The sequence below is a fragment of the Mandrillus leucophaeus genome, unplaced genomic scaffold (genome assembly GCF_000951045.1).
Source record: "Mandrillus leucophaeus isolate KB7577 unplaced genomic scaffold, Mleu.le_1.0 Scaffold607, whole genome shotgun sequence".
NCBI classification, from domain to species: Eukaryota; Metazoa; Chordata; class Mammalia; order Primates; family Cercopithecidae; genus Mandrillus; species Mandrillus leucophaeus.
The window spans coordinates 2,322,781-2,346,526 of record NW_012106553.1 but is presented as its reverse complement, the minus strand read 5'-3'; the positions used below and the strand labels follow the sequence as shown (position 1 = coordinate 2,346,526).

General features: G+C 47.9%; 1 protein-coding gene and 1 long non-coding RNA gene across 3 annotated transcripts in view; one reads left to right on the top strand and one right to left on the bottom strand.

The window, feature by feature from the left end:
* The window catches only part of LOC105553749, a 31,407-nt gene extending 20,240 nt beyond the window's left edge, over positions 1-11,167 (top strand). The window contains exon 3 of the long non-coding RNA XR_001008212.1: positions 10,842-11,167. This is a non-coding gene — a long non-coding RNA (uncharacterized LOC105553749). The remainder of the gene's footprint in view (positions 1-10,841) is intronic.
* BCL6 (B-cell CLL/lymphoma 6) lies at positions 1-22,993 on the bottom strand. Of its 2 annotated transcripts, XM_011999882.1 has the most exons (11): positions 22,676-22,725; positions 13,408-14,556; positions 12,186-12,224; positions 10,851-11,021; positions 9,041-9,262; positions 6,396-7,367; positions 5,685-5,869; positions 4,054-4,221; positions 2,823-2,953; positions 2,572-2,709; positions 1-246 (listed from the first exon to the last, which is right to left on the bottom strand). In XM_011999882.1, exons 4-11 carry the CDS (start codon positions 11,009-11,011, stop codon positions 103-105), a joined length of 2,121 nt encoding a protein of 706 aa, XP_011855272.1. In that variant the 5' UTR covers positions 11,012-11,021; positions 12,186-12,224; positions 13,408-14,556; positions 22,676-22,725; the 3' UTR covers positions 1-102. The 2 variants fall into 2 exon arrangements, with proteins under 2 accessions (XP_011855272.1, XP_011855271.1); XM_011999881.1 differs by lacking the exon at positions 13,408-14,556 and having other exon boundaries at positions 22,676-22,993.
* Between the last annotated feature and the right edge of the window lie 753 nt (positions 22,994-23,746).

The window sequence follows — 23,746 nt, the reverse complement described above, 5'->3', positions numbered from 1 at the left end:
AGAGGCACTACATCATGGGATGAACATTGTAAAGTGTTACAGTATCCTTTGGGTAGATTCTGAGAAGGGGCTGCAGACTTGAAAGCATCAACACTCCATGCTTCAGCAGGCTTTGGGGAGCTCCGGAGGCAGGTCAGTGGCTGACACGCGGTATTGCACCTTGGTGTTGGTGATGGCACCATGCTTCTGGCGCAAGTGAAGTCGCAGCTGGCTTTTGTGACGGAAATGCAGGTTACACTTCTCACACTGCAGGGATATCAGAGGCAAACTGTTAGCTGTCATCAACCCAAGAAAAGTGTCATTGCTCAAAGACCCAGAGAGGAAGATTCTCCCTACGAGGGACAGGGGCAGCTCTTGCCTCTCCAAGGCCAGGTGAAGAACCCATATGCATCCGGGCTTCTGCCAACAGATAAGCTAGCATCGTGCAAATGTCCATTCCCTGCTTTCCCAAGTGTTGCTTCTGCTTCTCCCTTGCTAGAGATGTCCTTCCCTGCCTTAACTCCACAAGTTCAAGTCTTATCCAAAAATGCAGTTAGATGCAAACTCCTCTAATTATTAAGTCATTTCTGAATCTCTCAAGGATGAAAATAATCCCTGTTTTCCTTTGAGCCTCTGTAAGAGTTCTACCTTTACCACACAGCCCTCCGTGTGCATGGATCCTTCTTAAGTGGGTAACACTTTGAGGGTAATGGCTATTTTTCTCTAAACTTTATAATCTTCCTAGTACCTAACAGAATGCACCTCTTATTCCAATTATGCAATTAATGTAAACACACCTGGACAAATGGACTAGATCAGTCTGAATTCATGGATATTCTGGAGTCTAGGGTAAATGTTTTTAAATGCAGTGATATTCTTTCGTAGGGTATGTATCTTAGGTAAGCTAACTAAACATTAGCAAGTGGAGCCATTTCTTGATTGAATTCAACGAATGGGTAACAAGCACTTTAGTTTAGATAAAAGTTACTTAAAAGTAACATGGATGACGAAATGTAAAGGGGTAATCTAGAGGAGATCTTGAATGAGAAAGGACATTCTTAGATAAAAACAGAAAATGTAAGTAAAGTATGAACTTTAGCTTGTAATTATATATCAGTATTAGTTCATTAGTTGTGACAAATATATGGAACTAACGTAAGATGTTAACAATAGGATAAAATAGGTACATGTTGGAGCCCTTGGTACAATCTTTGCAATTTTTCTATAAATCTAAAACTATTCTAAAACAAAAAGGGTAACAAAAAATGTTCAGATAGAGTATATGTTTTAAAGTGAAAATGGAAATAGATTAAGACAATAAAAAATGAGCAGGGCCATGTGTAAAATCTCTGGTCTTGGGAGACATAGGGTCTGCTGTATCTATGCCATTCACCACTGTGTGTCCCCAGCATGTCATTTCTCTCTCCGGGCCTTGGATCTCCCTTCTGAATAGCGGGGTCAATACAGGCTGAAAGTCATTCTCAACTCTGATATCCTACGCATCTAAAATTCTAGCAAATCATTATCCTAGCAGATATTTATTTTACTATTACTATGTGCTTGTGCTACACGCGACACTTTAATAATTAGTTAATACTACAACTTCATGAAGTAGATACTATCACCAAACTCACTTTACAGACTAGGAAATTAAGGTGCTAAGAGGATAACTAATTTGCCCAAGAACAAACAGCAAGTAAGAAGATATTCACTCACAGCTTGATAAACAAGTGAACAAAAATAACCATGTTTTTTGCTGGTTAACCTCTGGTAGGTAGGTTAACCATTCATTGATTACTTCTTGTTCCCATCACCACTTAGAAGGATGTCATCAAATCCTCAAAGCAACCATAGGCAAAATGTACACAAATGAGCATGGCTGTGTTCCAATAACCTTTTACTTAGGGACAATGAAATTTAAATTTCATATACTTTGCACACGGCACAAAATATTCTTTTACTTTCTAATTGTAAAAACCATTCCTAGTCCATGGAATGTTCAGACACTGGCACACAGGCTGTAACTGCTGAGACCAGCCCTAGAACACTACAACCCCAGGGACCCACCCACAGTGTCGTGCTGCACGGCTGGCCGCCTCCTCTTTCTTAAAATGACTCTTCTCTATGTTTTTTTTTAAATAATTTTTTCTTGTAACATCATTAATTCTTATAACATTCTTTTTGTTCTCCTCCTCCTAAGACTGTTCCTTCTCAAGCACCTTAGCTCCTCTTAAATGTGCATCTAGCCCAGTATGGGGTGTCCAGTAGGCACTCAATAAGCATTTGTGAAATGAATGAATCCAGGTGGAGGGAATCAAATATATGCATCCACAGTCTAGACTCTTCTCTAAGGCCCAGATCACCTAGTCTGACACCCCCACTTTAAAGATGAGTGCCCTAAGGCTTGGGCCAAGGTCAAGCAGGGTGTCTGGCCATCAGACTCAGATCTAGGTCTTCCAGCCATTAGTATAGTGGTTGCCCCACTGTGTGCTTGACATGGGAGCAAACAGTTCTACTGTCTCCCTGCTCCACCGCCTTCCCTGCCCTCCACATCCCCGCAGGCCAGAGAGCGGCCTCAGGAGGCTTACGTACATGGTAAGGTTTCTCTCCCGTGTGGATTCGCAGATGGCTCTTCAGAGTCTGAAGGTGCCGGAAACGGGTGCCACAGATTTCACAGGGATAGGGCTTCTCACCAGTGTGGATGAGCACGTGGGCACGGAGGTGGGCCACCTGAACGAAGAAGAAAGCATGAGAGGTCATCTGGGGTGGGCTGCAGGCCTCTGAGCAGCCCCTCATCAGCACACAGGGACTGACTGGGCCTTTCTCCGGGCCACTCTGCTCACCTGTACAAATCTGGCTCCACAGGTTTCGCATTTGTAGGGCTTCTCTCCAGAGTGGATTCGAGTGTGGGTTTTCAGGTTGGCTGGTCGGTTGAACTGGGCCCCACAGATGTTGCAGCGATAGGGTTTCTCACCTGTTACCGAGAAAAGGGGAAAAAGAAAAGCCATATTCAGTAAGGAAGGTCTCTGCAGTCCCTGGCTCCCGGATTCCTAAGCAGCCTGCTCCTCCCTGAGGCCACTTGTGTTTTCCTTTCCCTTAGGGAATGTCAGAGAGAGAATCCAGGGGCCTGCCCCATGCCTGCCAGCCCTCTCTCACACACACACCCGCATACCTTGCAGGGGACCAGGGCCAAGAAACAAGTGGTGGCATGGAGTAGCAACAATGCCAGGTGTGGGATAGGAGAGGGGGAGGCTCCAGGAAGCCTGGGCTTTAGAAGCAGCTTTGTCATTAGGATTATCTGCCTGTGAAACCTGGACAAGTCACTCTCCTTCTCTGGGCCTCAGTTTCCCTTTCTGCAACCTGAGGGGCTACTTCAGATTACCTGGGAAGACTCTTCTAGCTTTTCCCTTGGATAAGACAGTTTCACTCATCAACTCATTCACCAGGGAGACACAATCAGGCTGCTCTAGTTCCTTTCTTTTAGAACAAACATATTTTTCCGCTTGTGGCAACTACAGCTGGATTCCATTTGCAAGAGGGGTGGGGCTTGGGGCTGAGCAGATGCTCAGGCAGAGGAAACCAATAGAATGGCTGAACCTTCCTTCATGAAAGTTTCTGGGATAATAGGGCCATTTACAGTACTAAGAGAGATCTTAAACAACAATCAGGTCATGAGAAGCTACCTGGTAAAGGAATGTGAGTTGATAAGGAACAAGTTATTAAAAGAAATTAAGAGACCTTTTTTTTTTTCCAGCTTTACAAAAATCGAATCTATTTGTCTTCCCCAGACTTAAGTCTCTTCACCTGTACAGTGGGATTAACACTTCTGACCCCAGCAAAGGCAGAAAAGCAGGATAGAGCATCTCAGGAAAGACAAAGGACACAGGGAGTGGATGAGTCAAGTCACCAAGCAAAGACAAGACAGGGTTAGGCCCCTCGTTCAGGCCAGGATGGGGCCTGCCTCCTGCCTTGCCCCACCAGGTCTTCAGGCCCCACGCAGCTTTCTCTAGGATCCTCTCCCTGTCCTGCCCCAATAGTTGTGGAGACTTCGGGTCATGTGCGGCAGGGCCATACCGGTATGGACGGTCTTGTGGCTGGCGAGGTTGCCCTTGTAGCGGAAGGAGGCCTGGCAGCGATCACACTTGTAGGGTTTGTCACTGTGGGTCTGCAGCGTGTGCCTCTTGAGTGAGGCCTCCTCAGAGAAGCGGCAGTCACACTCATTGCAGAAGAAGGCCCCGTTCTCTGTTGGAGGGTGGTAGGGGGACACCAACGTCAGCACGAGGAAGGGAGGCAGGGCTCTAAGGCCACTCTCCTCTGTAGCTACCCCCTGTGCCAAACTGGACCCTCAGTCCCTCACTCACCCACCCGACCTTCATGGGAGCTCAGAGCAAAGGATCTGTGGGGACTTTACTTTTCTTAGCATTTAGAGTCTTAGCCGTAGAGAAGGGAGAAAGGAGATGGACTGAATCAAGGTACAGAAGGGAAGGTCAAACAAATAGGTGTTCAGAGGGCCTGTGCCAGTGTGAGGAAAACTCAACAGAGATTTTCTTTCCCCAAGAGCTCTGAGAATTGATTTTTAAAAGTAAGTTTATGGTTTTATTTACACTGATACACAGAAGCCCTCAGGCAAGACCCTTTACCTCTGAGCCTCTCTCTGTATCTCTGTCTTCAAAGTCAGATAATAAATCCCTGTCCTGCCTACCTCACAGGAGGATATTATATTACACAAAATAAAACACAAAGCATTCCAGGAATGTAAGATATAGGTCAATTCAATTCTACTTTGAGGTCACTGAAGGAGGAGTTAATGATGAACACTGTGGTGACCCTTGCACCTATCTGGATCTCATGTCTCCAAATCCTCCTGTGAGATTGGGAGACCAAAGCTGATGGTGGAAGTGGGAACAGAGGCCCAGAGAAAAAGAACTGGAGTGCAGAGCAAAGGCAAAACTAGCCAGGGGGCAGGAGGGGACACTTCTCGCTCTCCCATCTATGGGTCCATGACCCTGTGCCAAATCTCTTGGTGTAAGCAGCTGATTTTTTTTTTTTTTTCATTTGTTGTAACAATTTGAAAATGACAAGTCACGGTGATTTAACCCTGATTAGGTACTACTGGGCTCTATTACTGTAGCCAGAGCTGGGTGAAGAATTAGACTTTTTTGTCTGGTAAAAACTGGGAATGCCAACCACCGACTATCCAGAAACTCCAATTTAATAATTCTCTTCAACTCTTTTAACTCGACTAGTATTACTGAGTTCCTACTCCATGCTAGGCACTTACTACTACCTATGGGGGATGCAAGAATGAATAAGGTCAGATGCTTCTCCTTGCAGAATGTACAGCCTGGCAGAGAATAACATGCACACAGGTCAGTCCCAGTCGTTCTGGTATTGAGGAATGGAGAAAGCTCTGGGAGGTGCAGCCAGTCCCACAAGCTACTTTTGCTGGAATGAAGCTAAAAGACTGTATGGTAAGTCCTGATTACACCAGATTAACTCTAATACCCCATCCCTCACTTTGGTTAGCTTGATTCCCTAAGCAGCGAAGCGTGGGATGAACGGCTGCTGACTTGGAGTGCCAGTGGACTTCCAAGTGAGGACTGCTCCAATCAGAGACAACAGCGTAAGTAAAATGGAGCACAAAACCCACGGAGCAGAGGGGTCTTCCTTCTCCCTGACAAGGGGAGGGAGGGAAAGGGACTCACCACAGCTGGAATCTGAGTACTCAGACTGGGTCTCTCCCATCTCCTCAGGGAACGTGGGGCCGGCGGTGTGGAGGCACATCTCTGCATGCTGTGGGGACTGAGAACCGCAGGACGTGCACTTCGGGGGGTGCATATAGAGTGGTGAGTGGCTCTCACTGCTGCTGCGGGGAGAGCCTGTCAGGGACCTGTGGGCAGGAGTGAAGACAGCCTCAGCACCTGGGGCAGGGCCTCAAGACCACCCTCTCCTCCCTGTGTGTTGGCAAGCCCAGAGGCCAGAGCTGGACTGCCCGCTCAGGCACTGAGACCCCAGAGTTGTCCTCAAGTTTATCTCCAAACAGTATCTGCGGAAAGATCACCGACCAGGGTCAAACTGAGCCAGAGCTTCTCCGTAGCCCACAATCTCTCTCAGTCCAAGGGTAGCAGGATGGTCCCCTGCCACATCAAGACCACAGGAAGTGCCTGTGGGATTTACAGAACACTATTCTGCCCCAGAAGGGAATGATCTCTCTTGCTGTGAAAACATATACACTACTTCAGTGTAATACACTTCCTTACTTAGACTAACTCAATCAATAGGCACTGATTCCACACCTCTAATAGGCTCAGCAATTCAGCCAAGAAAGAAGAAAGCCTTGTATCCGTCAGAAGAAATGACGTGGAACCCTGCCCAGGTAATCCCTGACCTCAGACCCAGACTGTCTCTGAAATCACCTGTTAACGATGTTATTGAGCCGGCTGGCTTGCGGGATGGTGGAGTCCTCCCCGCTGGCACTGAGCTTGGTTGGGGACTGGAGGTCAAGGTTCTCAGGCTCCATGGGTGGCTGGCAGGCAGGTGGGGCAGTGTAGGCTCGTGGGGAAAGGCGGCCCAGCTCAGCCTGCTCTGGCCCCTCTGGTTTGGCATTCTGGTTGAGGCTGTTGAGCACGATGAACTTGTATTTCTTCCAGTTGCAGGCTTTGGGGTCAGTGGGGCTCTTGGCTGGAGGGGAGCCAGAGGCCTGGAGGATGCAGGCATTCTTACTGCTGCAGGACTCTGTGGGCGAGTTGGGCTGGCAGTCAGATTTCTGGGGGCTCTGTGGACTGACCAGACCCTTCCGGTTCAGGGGTGCATTGGGGGGCTCGAAATGCAGGGCAATCTCATCTTCTGAGGAGGGTCTCTCTTCTTCTTTGCTGGCCTTGTCACAGGGGAAGTAGGGGGCATTTCGGGCTGAGGGGGCAGCAGGCTTGAGGCCCTCGGCCACACTGTAGTGCATATCGCTTCGTGCCTCTTCTGGGACTGTTTCCTTGGGTGAATAGATACTGCTGTGGCACACACTGGGGGACACCTCCAAGGCCGGCCGGCTGTACTCACCGGGGACTGGCCTGGTACTATCGCACGGGAGGGCCCGCTCCTTGGGGAAGGGGTTGGCCACAGGCATCCGGACATCCCGAAACTCCTCGTCGGAGAAGAGGAGGCTGCTGACAGGGAGGTGGCTGTACATGGAATAAGAGGCTGGCGGTGTGGACAGGCCACTGTACAGGCTGGGGGCAAAGGCTCTGCTCTCACACCCAGGGGCGTTCCTCAGTGGCAGGTTGTTCTCCACCACCTCACGACCCCGATAGGCCATGATGTCTTGAGGCATCAGCATCCGGCTGTTGAGGAACTCTTCATGACGGGGCTTGATGGCAGGAACCATCTCTGCTTCACTGTGAAAGAAAACAAGAGGAAAGACACCGGGCTCAAATCAGGACGGTTAAATAGATGAGCTTCCAGTGGCACTTACGTAACCCCATCTGTGTTTGAATTAGCTAGACACAGGTGACATGGCTCTGGAGCTGGGAAATACAATTACAACGCATTTACACTAGAAGCCTGGAAATCTAGCCTACAATTGGGAAGATTGAGGCCCAGAGAAGGGAAGTGAGTTACCGGCATGATCTGTGCCTGATTAGACATAATCCTGTATGTTTAAGGCACATATCTATGCATGTGTGTGAATCTATAGCTCTTCTGATGTTATAAAATTTTATAGCTCACATAAAACTTTCAAAGCCCTTATCTCATTTCACCCATGCAAAATCCTGAAAGGAAGGAAAGGTGGTTATTATTATCTCCATTTTACACGTAGGGAAACAGGAAAAGAAGAATTTATACAATGCTGGTATGACACATTTGGAGGATCATACACAAATGAGTAACCTACTGAAGAAAGAACGTGTCCCAGATGCTGATGAAAGCTTACATAGAGAACAGGCAGCAAATGCCAATACAAGAATCCCTGGTCTAGAGCAGCCAGACCTGGTTTGCAAACCCAGCTGTGCCACTTAGCAGCTAGGTGACATGGAGCAAGTTACTCAGCCATTCTAAGCACAAGGCCTGATCCACTGAAAGTACTTGTAAATGATAGCAATGATGATCTTGCCACCATTAGCACCCACAGGAGACAAAGAACTCTAGCTGTATATACCTGAAGGAACATCATGTGGGTGAAATAAACAGGCAAGCTCACCATGATGACAGTTAACGGAGCTAGAACCAATAAGAAGGTTAAAGAGAAGCCAAAAAGAGGAGCTTTCTAACTGTCCAAGGTATGCCGTGTGGTTCTGGGAACACTGAGTTTCTGGCTCCTGGAGGTTTTCAAACACAGCCTGGAAACCCCTTCTGTTTGAGCGAGGATGCAATCACCCTAGCATGGCTGGATCAAATGGTTCTAAAGAAGTTAAGCTCTGAGTCTCTGTTCCACATAGTGAAGCTCTTCCCTTCTTTGGATCTCAAGTTCCTCACCTTTAAATGAAGGTCATGTCTTATCACCCCTCAGGTGAACTCAATTCAGTTCAATAAGTGTCCTGCCTAGTAGGAGCAGTGTGACATAAAAGGTGAGTAAGACAGCCCCTGTAATCTTGAGCAGCCCACAGTCTGGTAGGGAACTAAGGCACATACGTAAATAGTTGCAATAGAAGTCTAAAGGAGAACTAAAATACATATGCAAATATTAAAATAGAAGGAAAGTTTAAAGCACAGGCAAAATGCTTCACAACACAGAGGAAGAGCTGAGGGAGGAAAAGTGGTAATCAGAAAAACTTCCACGGAAGAGCTGGCATCCAAGATTGGCCTTGCAGGATGGGTCGAGGAGAGGGTATATTAAGTGAATGGAAGAAAGCAAGAGGCGGTAATGCATAGGACCTATCTGCATAGCCACAGGAGTTAAGTCTGCCTGGGGCACAAGAGTTAAGAAGCGCAGAAGTGTGCAAAAAGAGTGGAAATGTGGGTTGCAGCATATCGTAGAGGACTATTTTTTCCGTATGCATGAATTATCAAAGGTTTCTGATCGGGGACCATCTCTTCCATCTCCGAGGCTTCCACCCGGGCAGCAACTCACCTGGCCTTGATAAACTTCCGGCAGGTGTCCACAACATGCTCCATCTGCAAGTACATAGCTGTGGCCATCACAGCCATGATGTTGCCCTCCCGCAAATTGAGCCGAGATGTGTACATAAAGTCCAGGAGGATGCAGAAGCCCTCAGGGTTGATCTCAGGATCTAGATTGATCACACTAAGGTTGCATTTCAACTGGTCTGTGAAGATGCTATAGAACAGGCCACTGTAAAACAAACAAATAGCCCACTCTAGTAGATGTATAGAATCTGTGATCCATTACAGTCAGCACTGATACTCAGCCCCTTTCCCCTGGGCTTACCTCCAGAACTTCTATGGTAATTAATAATAGCTGCTATTTATGGAGAGCTTATCAAATGTCAGAGAGTCATTAAGCACCGTACATGCATTATCCTTTGCTCCTTACAGCCCTGCAAGGTAGGTACTATCATTCTCTGCCTTTACAAATAGGGGAACTAACATCAGAGGGGTTAACTGAATCTTCTTAAAGTCACAGGGCCTATTTTCCTTTTAGTCTTAACTGTACGGATTACCAGAGTTAACTTAGCCCCCAATTGCAGTAACTATTCTTAGTCTATCTTTGGCATAAGCATTTCCTCTTGTTCCATTGCATTTCTACTTATTTTTTAAATTCTATCTTTTTTTCGAATTTGGGTATGAATGACAACTAAATAAAAATATGCCTACATCTATACTCTACTGCTTTTCTCAAAGTCCATAGATTAAAAGAGGGTCTGTTATTCCTAGAAGACCCAAGTCAAACCCCAAGCAATGCCTCCAGGTGCCATGCTGTCTGGTGGTAGAAAGAGTACTCAATTGTAAACAAGAATTCTGGGCTATCGTCTTGATTCCTGATTCTGCTTTTTCTGAGTGGGTTGCCAGAAGTGAGCCAGACTTCCACCAAGTAGCTATGCAACTTTGGGTAAGATATTTAGCTTCTCTGCATCTTGCTTTACTCATCTTCAAAGTAGGAGGAACAATCATGTCTACTTTACAGTGTTGTGGCAAGAATGAAAATCTAAAGGATATAGAATGATGCCTGGTATATAGTAAGCATTCACTAAACATTATCTATTATTTTTATATCTCTATAAGCCTCTGTTATTTCCACTATTAAAAATCAGGTGCTTAGAGTAGATGTTGGATAAGTTATCTAATAGCAATAGAGATCCCTGATTCTACATCATTTAACCTCCCTGTGCTTTCCTTTTACCATCGATAAAATGAAGACAATAGTGCAATGCATAACACTGAAGGCTGCTAAAAAGATCCAGGGAGATGATATCATGTAATATAAAATTGCTTTGAAAACTCAAAATACTTGATGAACATGAAGAATCGCTAGTTCACTCTCACTAACTCTTATATATACTCTGAACACCCATGGAGATTCAGTTGTAGCATAAAATAAATACATTTATAGCATAAAAGAGCAAAATATTTCAAATTAACTTGCTTAAGCTACTTAAAGAAAGTTCATTTGAAATCTTCTGTCATTTTTTCACTGGTTAACTGAAGTTGTTCTCCATGTCTGCCCCAAACACATCCTTTCTTGGGGCAGTAAATAATTTTTCTCCCTCTCTGCCCACAGAACATGACTCTTCCTTTTCTAAAAGTGCATTCGTTCATTCATTCACTTGGGAGCCTACTCTGCCAGGTCATGGTGCTGAGATCTGGAGACAAAGTGAGACGTCGCCCAGATGCAGTAAAAGGCCTCCATGTTCCGCCTTGCTTGGCCGCCAGCACCATCACCCCACTTTGACTCACCCACCCTTTCCTTTCAGACCCCTCACCTGCAGGCCATGAGGACCGTTTTATGGGCTCTAAACTGCTCACGGCTCACAACAATGACAACATCAGTCAAGATGTCTCGACTCCGGAGACGATTAAGGTTGAGAAGAACATCACTGGCATGGCGGGTGAACTGGATGCAGCTGTCAGCCGGCGAGGCCATTTTGTCTTCACTTGAAAAAAGAAGCCAAAATCCTGTTAGTCCCCCAGAACCTGTTTCCTGCTTGCCATGGGTATCAGAGCAGGTGGCTCAGCCTGCTAAGGTACGGAATGCAACTGAGGTCCCTTGTGTTTGATCTTTGAACAATTCATAGCCCAACTCTGGCCATTATTCTTCACAGTTTTAAAATGGGGAAAATAACTTTTATCCAGCAAGCTGGGATAGAAAGTCCGTTAGGGGAAAAGCAAAGGGAATGAATGTTTGTTGAGTGTTTTTCCCACATACCAAATACTCTGCCAAGCACTGAGAGGCAGTGAGTATGTGGCAATGGAGAGACACTGTATTTTTTGCTTTTTTTTTTCTTTTTGAGATGGAGTCTCACACTGTCACCCAGGCTGAAGTGCAATAGCGCAATCTCAGCTCACTGCAACCTCCGCCTTCCCAGATTCAAGCGATTCTCCTGCCTCAGTCTCCTGAGTAGCTGGGATCACAGGTGCCTGCCACCACGCCCAGCTAATTTTTTCGTATTTTTAGTACAGATGGTGTTTCACTATATTAGCCAGGCTGGTCTCAAACTCTTGACCTCATGATCCACCCAACTCGGCCTCCCAAAGTGCTGGGATTACAGGCATGAGCCGCCGCGCCCGGTCGAGACACTGTGTTTTAAGATTATCAGGCTAGACTTGCCTTTTGTTAGCTGTGGGACTTTAAGCAGGTTGATTACTGGTTTTGGGCTCTGGTTTCCCCAAATGGAAGTAGTAATACCTATGTGGTTATAAAACTTGGAAATACATTCTTTGTTCATAGGAGGTTCTCAAAACTCACAGCTATTCTCATAAGTATCTTATTTCATCATCTCAGTCACCATTGGTCTCTCTCTACTATTAGGCTTTAGAGTTGCCTGACTTTCGTACCTTGAGGAGCTAGCATATTGTTGGTGCACAGTAGCTGGCTAAATTAGTTTGTACAAAGAAAGAGTAACAATGATTGACCATGCAAGTGTTAAGACAGTCTAATACAGAGGTGAAGGATGAGGACTAGGAGTGATGTAGAGGGAACTGGTTATCCTTGTCTCATATAATGAACAGTAGCAAAGTTCACAGAAACACATGTATTGGCAAATTCAAAAGAAACAGTTTGTCCCAACATTTTAAAGCATATAATTTTATTTACTTACCCAATGCCTTGCTTCACAGTCCAAAATTTTGCTCAAAACCTGCAGAGAAGAGAAGAAAGCAAACAGAAATTGATTTAACGAATGTAAGATTGTCCACTATAGTCTTATTTTAGGACATACACATTTAGTTTTGCTTTGATAGTTGCAGCTTGCCAGCTGGTGTGGTTTTACCACAAGCTAACAAACATTTTCCAGCTCTGCTCTTACGAAAACAACAGGCACCCGAAGCTATGAGATAATAATGTTTTTATCCTGAGTACTGGGAGTACAATTGCATACATTAATTAGTTATACATACATACATACATACATACATACATTTCCTTCTTCAAAGAAAAAATGTATACCATCCAAAGGCCACTTGAGTTTATGGGAAATAAAAAACAAGAAAAATGGTTCTGTCAACATTAACAATAATGATCCGTCTGTGGCCTAAATATACTGGACGTCATTCGAAACCTGCTATAATATTATCTTTCAAGTCTTAGAATGATTCCACGAGGACGATAGGGCCAATATCTTTATCCTTATTTCACTGGCAAAGAAACTGAGATTTAAGGGTTCAAGTGGCTTGCTCAAGGCAAACAGCTAGGCAGTATTTCCTGCCTATCTGAAACATTAAGACTGAATCACAGCCTGAGACGTCATGTCTACGTATTCCTTGAAAACCTTTGTCTTGTTTTTCAAAGTTTTCTCTCCCTTCCCTACTGGGTCTAAGACCAGACAGAATGCTATTGCTTCCAAGTTTGTGCTTCTCCCCGCTGGTAAAAGACTTAACTATGTGATTTAGCTGAGAACTGGCCAGGGAGCACTAAACCTTAAAGAGATTTAATGAAATATGTACCTCCTTCCAAACTGGCTTCTCTAAAACAAAATCATTAAAAGCATAGGTGTGAGACCCTCATTTATGATCAAATGCGGGCTGCAAAACAAAACAATATTCAAACTGTCTTTCCTCCTGTAAAAAGAAAAAAAAAAAAAAGCAGAACCTTTTAGAGCTATTTTCCGGGTAAACGGGCCTGAGGCCAGCAAGGTCATGTTGGGCCATGTAGATGGTTGGTGACCTGGCCCTAGGTCTTCTGGCTCCAATTCCTGTCCCCTTTCCAAATCAGCCTACGTGCTGTAGAACATGCAAGACAGCACCCTGATGTGGGTGAATCTCATTTTTAAGTTCCTTCCCCCACACAAACACTTTGCCCCATTCCAGGCTGCTGAGTCTTACCAAATGAGCACTCTAAAATGAGAGGTTTCCTTGAGTCTGTAACCAAACACTGACATTTCTCTGTGGTCCCAAGTGCCAGTCACTCAATCCCATCGGCTCCAAGGTTAGTGTGTGCATGTGAGCGAGTGAGGACTGGAGGGAAGGAAGTGGGGAAGGGAGAGGACAGAAAAAGACAAAAGAACCTATCTCCTCTTCTCCCCAGCCCAACTCGAGATAGGCAAAGAGAGACAGACTAACTCGGTCTTTACCAAACGTCAAGGATTTTCTCCTTTGCAAAAGAAAGCTGAGGACACACGGGAGGTTTACTTGTAAACTTTCCTCTCTTCCCTCATGGAAGGGATCCTCAAACACTTCTGGAATACCTAGGCTGTTCTTTAACCAGCTTCAACCACCAGCTTGCTTGTGGATTTCCAGTCGCAGGCTTCTGGAACCACAGGAAGCCCAGATTTGCCATTTCACCATGACAAGTGGCAATGACTCACTCCAGATGCGGACTGAAACAAACAAATTCTCCTGTGTCCACTGTCAGCTAGGCCTTGGGCTTTTCACCCTAAGCCTCTGCCTGGCCAAAAACAAATGTACATACACAAGGCACAGTTTCACTCCTTTGTAAGCCAACTCTTCTTAAGAGCCCCACCCCCCAACTCCTGAGTGTGTGGGTTGAGTGTGGGCAGTGTTGTCACCAAATGCCGCAGGTGTGGAAGCACCACCAGTACTTGGTTTGTACTTTTACCGAGCCCTTAGTCCTTTCCCACCCCTCAGGATTACATCTTATCCTTATAACAGCCCTGCTTAATTAGGGAGGGAACTGAGGCCCCAGGTGAGAAGCCTTGCTCCAAATCTCAAAGCCAATTTCCAGCAAGTTCTGGATATGACTCATCTCCTAGATTCAGCCATTCCACTAATGCCACACAAAAGACTACCCACAAAAACAATCTCCAAGGAGCAGGGCTGTCAATGAGAAACTGCCACTTGCTGGCTGCCCCCAGACCTGGACTTCCCATCCCAATCAACCCGCACCCGCGCTGGGTCAGTAACCACCACGGTAGAGTTACATGTTTTCTCCTCCCTTCCTCCCTTTAGCTCCTTTGGCGCTTTCCTTGTGCATAGCCAACTAGGCTCCTTGAGAAGGCAGATCCTTTAAAAGAACTTTCCATTGAAGAAGAAAACAGGAACCAAAAAAAAAAAAAAAAAAAAAAAAAGCAAACAGAGAGAAGACAGCAGAAACGAGAGAGAGAGAAAGTAAGAGCGAGAGGCGAGGTTAAGAGCCAGAGAGCGAGCCAATACAAAAGACCCCATCCTTTTCCTTCCTCCTCCCCTGGGCTGGCACCAGGAAGCCCCATTTTCTCGCTCACACATAAGAGCACAAACACCAGCCTTGCGCGCCGGGGCAAGCCTAGGCAGACCTCGCTACCCCACCCCGACGACTCCGTACCTGTCTTCCAGGGACTGCCCGCCCCTGGGCGATCCACCTCGAAACCCCCCGCAAGGCGCGATGGAGGCTTTGTGGTATCACCGTGGCGGCCCTTAATTTAGTTACATTCAAATAAAACCTTTCATGCACCTCGGTAGCTAACATTGTGTGTATGCCTTTTTTTTTTTTTTTTTTTCCCTGTTACGCCGTCAAGGCAGCGGGCAATGAGGGGAATGGCACAGCCCTCTCATTCCCGGAACGTAGTCAATCTCGGCTCTGCGGATTTCACAGAACACACTTTGCCTATCGCCGGCTCCAACAAGAAGTAACTTTCCAGGAAGCTGTCGGGCCCGGGCAGCCGCCAGGATCGCTGCCTGCGCTGTGCCGGCCGCCGGGGATTCACCCGGGGAGGCGGGGCCGCCGGGGAAGGCTCGCGGGGAATACAGCACACTTTCCCCTAAATCCCTCGTCCGCGCCGAGTGCAGGGCTCTCAGAGTTCACCTAGTCCAACGTCTCACCCGCAACCATTTATAAATAGGGAAGGTCAGACAAGTTAGTAGCAGAGCTGGGTCTAGAACCCAGGAGTTCGAATACAATCCGAGGCTCATATCGAGACTTTAAGTTGTCCGATTCCGAAGTTTATTTGCTTTTTTCCCTCTTTTTGCCTTCCATTCTCCCTCACCGTCTTTCTTTTAGGGGAATGTTTGCGCGAGACTTCAAGGTCAAAAAAATGGAGTCCCTAGGGGCTGAGGGTCTCCATCATAGGCGCCCCTGGCAAGGTTGGAGAAAAACTAAATCGAAAGCCCCTTCCGCCTACGTTGGCAAGAACGGGAACCCAGCTCCCCTTGGTTTCCGCCCAAAGTCTTTAGAATAGGAGCTGCCAAGCTGTAAGGATTTCCGAAACCGATTTCCCCGAAACCGTAGAGACACTGCTTGGACTCGGCAGAGGCCGGGGCCCCGACCCCTGCGCACGCACTGGCACTCTCCAAAGTTGCCTCGCCTTCCTGTGGCCCTCCCGGGTGCCATGTCCTAATTGGCCTCGGTAGCAGGCTCCGGGGTGCGCTTTCGGGGGTCAGGGGACAGTGAAAGACTCAGCCACAAAGGCCGCAGTCTGATCCTAAAACTAGCCAGTGGCGTCACACTGCGCCGCTCATCCCTTCTGCGGCAGCGGAAGGGTCAGAGTCGGTCTGCAAAGACGGAGCCTCTTTGGTCTCAAAATCCTACATTGAGGCTTTCTCACCCCTTCGCCCGGTAGGATAAAGGTGAAAGAGACGGTTGGGATTTAATATGGGGTGGAGATGAGAATCTGGGAAGTTAAAATTAAGTAAGTGCATTTATTGGAAATTAGGAGTCCCGTGGTTCCGGGAGCTCCAACCTAATGGTGTTTTTACCGCTGCCTAACACTAGAGAGAGCCCTCCATCAAGGTTTGAAACCATCAAGCCCTTTCTCGCCCCTCCCCTCCTTCCCATTGACCTAGTTTGGCCAGAGCCTCCCGATTTGGAGAATGCCTTCCGCCCTTCCCCCTCCTCTCTAGCCAGGCCGGCTGTTGGATTATTGGTAATCTAATAACTTCAATAACCCGCTGAAAAATCCAAAGGGAAATTTGAAAGTGTAAAGCACTGTTTAGGGACAAGGACAAGGAATTTTAATAAGGCTGGAACTGCCGTAGTGAACCCCGCATCAGGGGCCCTGCCGTGGGGCTCCCGGTCTCAGCGGTGTCTCAGCCAACTAGCTGCACGGCTGCAGACACCACCGTGGTCCGGCGGCAGGGGGTGAGGTCAAACGGCGGAGTTGCTTTTATTCTTGGGGGAAGACACTCTTCGCCCTCTTGGCTGGGGGACGGGAGGGTGCAGGAGGCGACAGTGGATAAAAGCGAATTTGATAACGCGATGGCCTCGGCAGCCGCTTTGGATAACCGAGGTGTTCGGGGACATTATGTCCTGACTTTCATTTCTATCACGTTTCCTGCCAAAGTGCTCTTGCAAGCCTGCAAGCTTCTAGGAAATGCAATAAAACAGAGGGATGTGTTTTATCATCAAGATCTGAAGAGGAGTTGCAAAAGGGACGTTCCCCATACGCTCAGCGCGAGACAGCCTTCCAGAAGGGCCCGAAGACAATGCCAACAAATCGCGTCCCGGAGCAGAGATCCCTCGGCCGTCCTGGCTGGACTGGGCTCAGCCTTTGCAAAAGGGCTGGCGGGGGAGGGGAGAAGCATGATCTCCTCAAGCAAACAATGCCTTTAAAAATCCGATCTGGAAAGAAGTCAGCCAAGGTCCTTATTCACGTTAATGAAGATGGAAGGCACTAACTGTCCTTGGAAAGCGATGAGTCAAACTTGACCGCGCTTCAAACACGTTCCCAGATTCGTTTCCAGCCCGAACAGAGGCGCGTTTCTCCGACGCGGCCTCGGACGGCTCCCGCAGTGGGAGAGGCTGAATTCGATCCCCGCGGACCTGGGCGGGGGAGACGGCGCCGTCTCCCGCTGCAGAGCGCGCCGGCTGCCGCTAGGGGCCGCCAGCATGCGGACGCGCGTTTGCCATCTTAAGTCACGAGCTCGGAGAAAGAAAACTTTACGGAGGAGCTGTTGCGGCACAAATTCTGGCCTATCCACATGACCCACCCCCCGCCACACACACACACGGTTTCTCGCCAGGCTACTATGCAAAGGATGTTAGGAAGGGGAAGGGAGCGATTTCAGGATCGAGGCTCGCCCAGCAAGTCTTTGGCCCAGGCCTTAATCTCCCTCTTAACACGCAAACCCACGAGCTCCGAGACCCACACCCCTCAGCACCATCTAGGCTTTTCTTGTCTATTACCGAAAATCTTAGGCCATATTTTCTTTAAAAAAAAAAAAAATCCTCCAAGACTGCTGCGGAGCGGTTTCCAATGAGCACTGGCAACAAAGGTGGCCTAAGAGGTTAACTCATGGTTCTGGCAGCCGATCCATTCTCATAAATACTTAAAAGGAGCTGAGATAAACCCGCCTGTGACTTTCAGTCACTGACATGAAATTCAGAAGCTTAAAATCTGGTCCTGGTTAAGACACTAACTCACCACTAACAAGCCTCCTTGTCGGGCCTGTTTCCTCAACTGTAAAACAGAGTTGTACGTCCCAAAGCCCCTGAGCTCCTAGATGGCATCCTTCCACTACCGACTTCCCCTAAGAAGGGCCACAGGGACAGGAGGATGGTGTGTTCGAAGCGGGTTATTTGTAGTTTCTCTTAGTGGAAATAGATGCTCATCGCTGAGTGATGGGCGAGCAGCGAGGCCTGATTTTCATCCCTCTTGTCAAAACTTTGGAGGTTGCATGCCATCCCCATTGGAGGGTGCCCTCCTTCTGTCAGGCCTAGCATCTGGTCAGGGCACCGCCGCCCGGGAGGTGGAACCGCGAGCCCACCGCCCATGGCCGCGAACTCGATCTCAGCCCACCGCTAGGTGGCAGGCCAGCCCGTCCGAGAATCGCCGCGCGGCCGCAGCTTCCACACTGATCCCTACCCGCCCCTCTTTATTTTCTGTCTGGTGGGGGCGAGGGTTGGGGGTGTGATTGCCTCTAAAAGCAAAGCTAGAAAACATTTAATTTAGTGGATGGCATTCCGTTCTTCCCGATGCTCTCGCCTGTAGCAACCACAACGTGGTATCTGGGGGCTGGTTTCATGTATCATAAGTTGATTTCCCCCCCCACCCCCCGAAAAGCTTTATGTACTGGGAAGGGAAAGAAGGTGCACTTGTCTTCAAAAAGCAGAATGGCACTCGACGGCATTGGCACATATTCTTGCCAAACACTGGTCGTCCAGCAAAGAAAGTCGGGAATAAACTCCTGATCTTCTCGGAGGAAAGGGGCGCTGGGGGCCGAGAGCTGGATCCCACTCAGGCTTACTGCGTCTGGCAAAGCGGGGGAGTGGGGAGTCGGGTATGGTCTTTTGGTGAAGTTGTGGGTCTCGGGAGGGTTGGGGGGGCCGTTCCTGGCTTCCACTGGGGCAAAGAGAAACCAGCCAGTTTTACCACTACGCTGCACCCTCGCTGTGCTCGCGGCGACAGCGGCGGTCCCACTTGTTGCGCAGTGCTGGAAACCGGCACGCGCCATTCGATGTTGACTCACAGAGGGCTACAGACCAGCCTACCATTGCTCCACGCCATCCACAAACCTCCTCAACACACCCCCTACACATACGTCCTGCCACCGCCGGCAAAACTACAGCATTTCCAGCCACTGTGGTGTTTTACACCTAAACATCCCTCGCTATCTCGGTATCCGACAGGCAGCAGAATTAAGATGCCCTGAGAAGTCAGTCCAAGAGGAAGGTCGGGCTACCTCCGCCTGGAGGACTCTTCTACTTAAAGTCAACCAGGGACCCTCCCCCCACCATGTGTGTGTATATATATATATATCATATATATATATGAACCACGTTGCCTATTATAACACCATCCTAGTTGGAAAGCAACATTTTTCTTCCCTACTTGATAAACTGCGAAGTCCTTTTTATCCGTTAGTTTTATCTCCCCCCTTTTCTTTAAATCTCTGGGGGGAAAAATGTTTCATAAGTTCACTTCCCAATATTTTTCAAAAATTGACTTTTGCCAATAGTTTCACCCACCGAGGGGTGGCGCTGCTGTACCGCCTCCTCTAAATCTCTTAAGTTTTTCACAACAAAGTGGGTTGTGAGTGTCATTACCCTGTTAGTGTCATTACCCTGATAGAGGGAAGGAAGGGTTTTGACATCTAGCCATGGCTACCATTTACTCAACCAATAACTGGAACTCTTCAAGGGCTCAGCAAACGACAGCTTAAGAATTTAGAGTCCCATTCCTATCCACCAAACCCAGAATAAGTTAGTCTTTTCAAGAAAGCATTGGAATAAAACCCTTCAAAACTGAAAAGAAGAGGAAAGGGACAATTGGAGAATTCCCACTTTGTCTGGCTGTCTCCTTCAAGTCCCTAGTTTTCATGAACAGCATCTAGCCTTACTGTCCCTATCAACAGATCCTTAAAACTAGCCAATGCTTCAGCCTCTAGTATTGGAAAGTCTTCCAAATAGGATACTGAGGATACTGGAAACTTCTATTTATAAACTTGGGGTGGCGGTGGGGGGGGGGCGTGGAGAGAGAGCTCCCATCTACAGGTTTCTATTTTGGCCTGAAGACTCAACTGCAGTCATTAGAGTAAGGGAATGCCCATCTCCTGGTACTTGTTCGCCATTTCCTCCTCCCCCAGAGACAAATACCTTTTCGTCTTTTTTAAAAAAGTATGTATTTTAAAGCAAGAATGTGATTTCATCTCTCTCCTTTGAGCTCATGTTTGCTACCTCCAGGAATAGCGTGTGGACTAGGGCCAGATGAACTTCAACTTGGGCTGCAGATTTACGAGGTTCTGTTCTAGTGCCAAAGGCTCTTGGTAGTAAATAGTGAGCAAAATAGATACCTGTCTCCTGATGGATCTTGCCGCCCCCTCTTTTTTTTTAAGTTATTTATTAAAACCACACACACCTTGCAAAGAAAAAGGGAAACTGGCAGTCTCTGTAGAGGAAGCCGGTGGCATCGCTCAGAGCCACAAACTGTATTTCTAAACAGCCCTTTCCCTGGTTCCCTCTCTCCTGCCCCACTTTTTTTTAATCCAGACTGTAAAAAACACATCTACTGACACTCACTTTACTTTTGAAAAAGAAGAGAAAAAGTAAAGCGTTACAAGACTTTCCTCCTGGAAACTATAAACTGATTGAAAAAAAAAATCCATAAAAGATTAAATCCTGGCAGGTTGTGGGGTGGCGGGGACGGGGGGGCGGTGGAGTGGAGATTGGCTCTTTGAGGTGGTCAGGGGCCCTGTAACAGCTTGGGACTTTCAGCACCTGGTTTGGGGTCATTTATCTGCTCAACTGTCAGGACCCCCCACCCCCAAACCCCAGCCACCAACTCAACCATCGTAGAAGGGAACACAACACAGAGGGTCTTTTTTCATTTTTTTAAAAAATCGGTTTGGTTGTGTTTTTGTTTTCCATGGGGGAGCTTTAAAACTCATTATTGCAACACTAGTTCCATTTTTCGCCAGGGTTCCAATAACACGGCATCATAAAGGCAACGCAACCCACAGTTCTCAAGACATTTACCACGGTCACTACATCCGGCAGCGGGGTGGCCCCTAGCTCCTGCTGCCCGCCCCCTCCTTTCTCCTCGCCCGCCCCCGGAGCTCAGCCGATTTCTGAGGCTCCAACTCTACCCACTCCCTCCCCGGGCCGCCGCCGCCGCCGCCTTCCCCCATTCTTACTCCCTCGAGGAGAGCCACAGGTTGCAAATCCAACCAACCTCACAATCTATTTTTGCAAAATCACTCACAAAGATCTCCCTTTCGCGCCCGCGCCCGCTCCTCCCGCGCCGGGTCCCCCCAGCCACAGCCACAAAGTGCCCTTCTCTCCTCCCGAGTCTTGCACATAAGGAACGCGGGCTGGGGCTCTGTTCGTCTTTCTCCTCGCCCAAGGTAAGGACCTCGGGAATCTGAAGCCTGGCGTCCACTACGCTCAGGCCCGCAGCTCCCTTTTCACAGAGCTTGTACCATGGGAAAAAAAATAAAATAAAATTTAGGAAAGGGAGGGAACAGCCATTGGGAGCCAACACAGAGTCACGCAGCACCCAAAATACAAACACCGCGGCGGCCAGAAATCCCGCCACCTTTCTCGTTCTCCCGGGCTGTCCTGTCGCGGTTCCCTGAGTCCCCCCGCACACTGAAAGGCATCGCAGGTGCAATGCGCACCCCTTTCCCACCCACCCCAGAAACCCTGTCCCGCCATCAGCCTCTCTCCTCGGGATGGGCAGGGAGAGCGCGCGGAGGTTCCCGACACCCTCGACTACAACCAAGAAAGAATAATTTTCAAAGTGTTCAACATCCCCGCCCCCAAGCTCCCCAAAACACAGGGGCAGGGGACACCAAAACACTCGGCTCTCGTTAGGAAGATCACGGCTCTGAAAGGAAATAGTAGACACGATACTTCATCTTATCTGGATTTATGACCAAAAAAACCAAAAACAAAAACAAAAACAAAAACCCGAGGAGTTCGCTTGCATTTTTTCCTTCCAAATCTCGGTTCGGCTCGCAGGCAGGGAATCTAAAAGACCGAGGCCGATGGAAGAGAGCCAGCGGGGCGAGCGAGCGGGCAGCCTCCCTTTTTGCCTCCCGGAGTTACCCAGAAGGACAGGGGAAGGGAAGGAAGAAGAGGCGAGGAAAAAGAGGAGGGAGGGAAGGGGAGGCCAGCAGCGAGGGAGCAAGGAAAGCAGTTTGCAAGCGAGAAAAGAGGGAAAAAACACAGCCGCACGAATCCAGAGAGATCACAAGCCGTACGCAAGCAGCAGCAGAAAGAGCGAGAGCGCGAGCGCGCGTCCTCTCCGCGGTCTGGGGCCAGACAGCCCCCAGACTTGCCCGAATCACCCCCAAGCACTGTCTCGTCCTCTCTGCTCCGGCCGCCCCCTAATTCCCCTCCTTCCTCGCCTCCACCTCCTTTCCAAAAACCAAAACAACACAAGGGAGGGTGGCAAAAGCCTCCCCGAACCGGCCGATTCACTCAAAGACAACAACAATAATAATAAATACATAAAAATCTATATCCTAGAGTGGGAGAGACGTGGGACTAATCTTCGGCATTTATTTTAACACCTGACAGCTAGAATAAATAAATATATACATTTATATCAATAGATACACATAGAAAACTTGGAGCCAAAGCATTTGGCAAGAGCGGAAAAAAAAAGAATTAAAAGGTAAAATAATGATCATGAGCAGCGGCGGCGGCAGCGGCACCAGCGGCAACAGCGGCGGCGGCGGCAGTAGCAGCAGCAGCGGCGGCGGCAGCAACAGCAATAATCACCTGGTGTCCGGCCTTTCCTAGAAACTTCTTGCATCACCACTTCTAAGAACCCCAGTTCTAAGAATCAACAGAGCTCAATTCTCGGAATTTGAGCTTCGGACTTTACCACTGCTACGTGGCAGGGGAGGACTTGGTGTCAGCTCTCTGAGCTTTTTACCTCCCCTGGCCGATCAAAAGCCCTCAAAGCCACAAGATTTTTTCACTCTCCGGCATATTTCGAGGTCCTCATAAGCAGAATGTCTCGGATTTGGAGGTTCCGGTTCGAGGTTCGAGGGGCCTGAATGTGGCTCTCCCTCCCCGGACCCATGACGATGGTATGGCCTGCTCCGCCACCGTCACGTGGGCTCCTCCTCTGTGACGTCGGCGCCTTCGCTGTAGCAAAGCTCGGCCTCTGGAATTCTGAGAACTAATTTGCTATTCGGTGACATAAGAGGGGGAGTGCGCTTTGCTTTCCCTGGGTCTGGGGCTAATTCCTCCTCTCTTACCCATAAACTCAGCAGATCGAGCTAAATGCACAAAAGGGAGCGAGAGGTTTGAACCACTGGAAAAAGTATGTTATATATAGTAGGGTTAGAGAGGCAAGTAAGAGAGAGAGAGAGAGAGAGAGAAAAAAAAAAAAAACAATAAACACCACAGCTCTTTCCAGCTAGAATATTAGGCACCACGAGAAAAATATTTGCCAAGCAGTTTTCGGTGGGTTCATTTGCTTTATTTTTATTTAGGACAGGGGTTTTTGCTGTCGTTCTGGGGTTTTTTCTTTCTGGTGTGGTGGCTTGGGATTTTTGGTTGCTGTATTTTGATGGTTTATGGATTTTTGCTTCTGATTTTTTGCCTTTTGCAAGTTTGTGGTGTTACGTAAATCATAGGATCGGCATCGGTTGGATTTTTTTGTGCGTGCCTTTTCTTTCCCTATCTAATCCCTCAAGCGTTTTAAAGAAGATGTGTTATTTCAATACTAACACTGTTGAAAGAAGCTTAAATTTTTGGCCATATGTAACAATCCCAGCCCCCACTTTTTTTTTTTTTTCCTTTGGTGCAATTTTCTTTTTCCCCTTGGACTTTTGCTGAAGT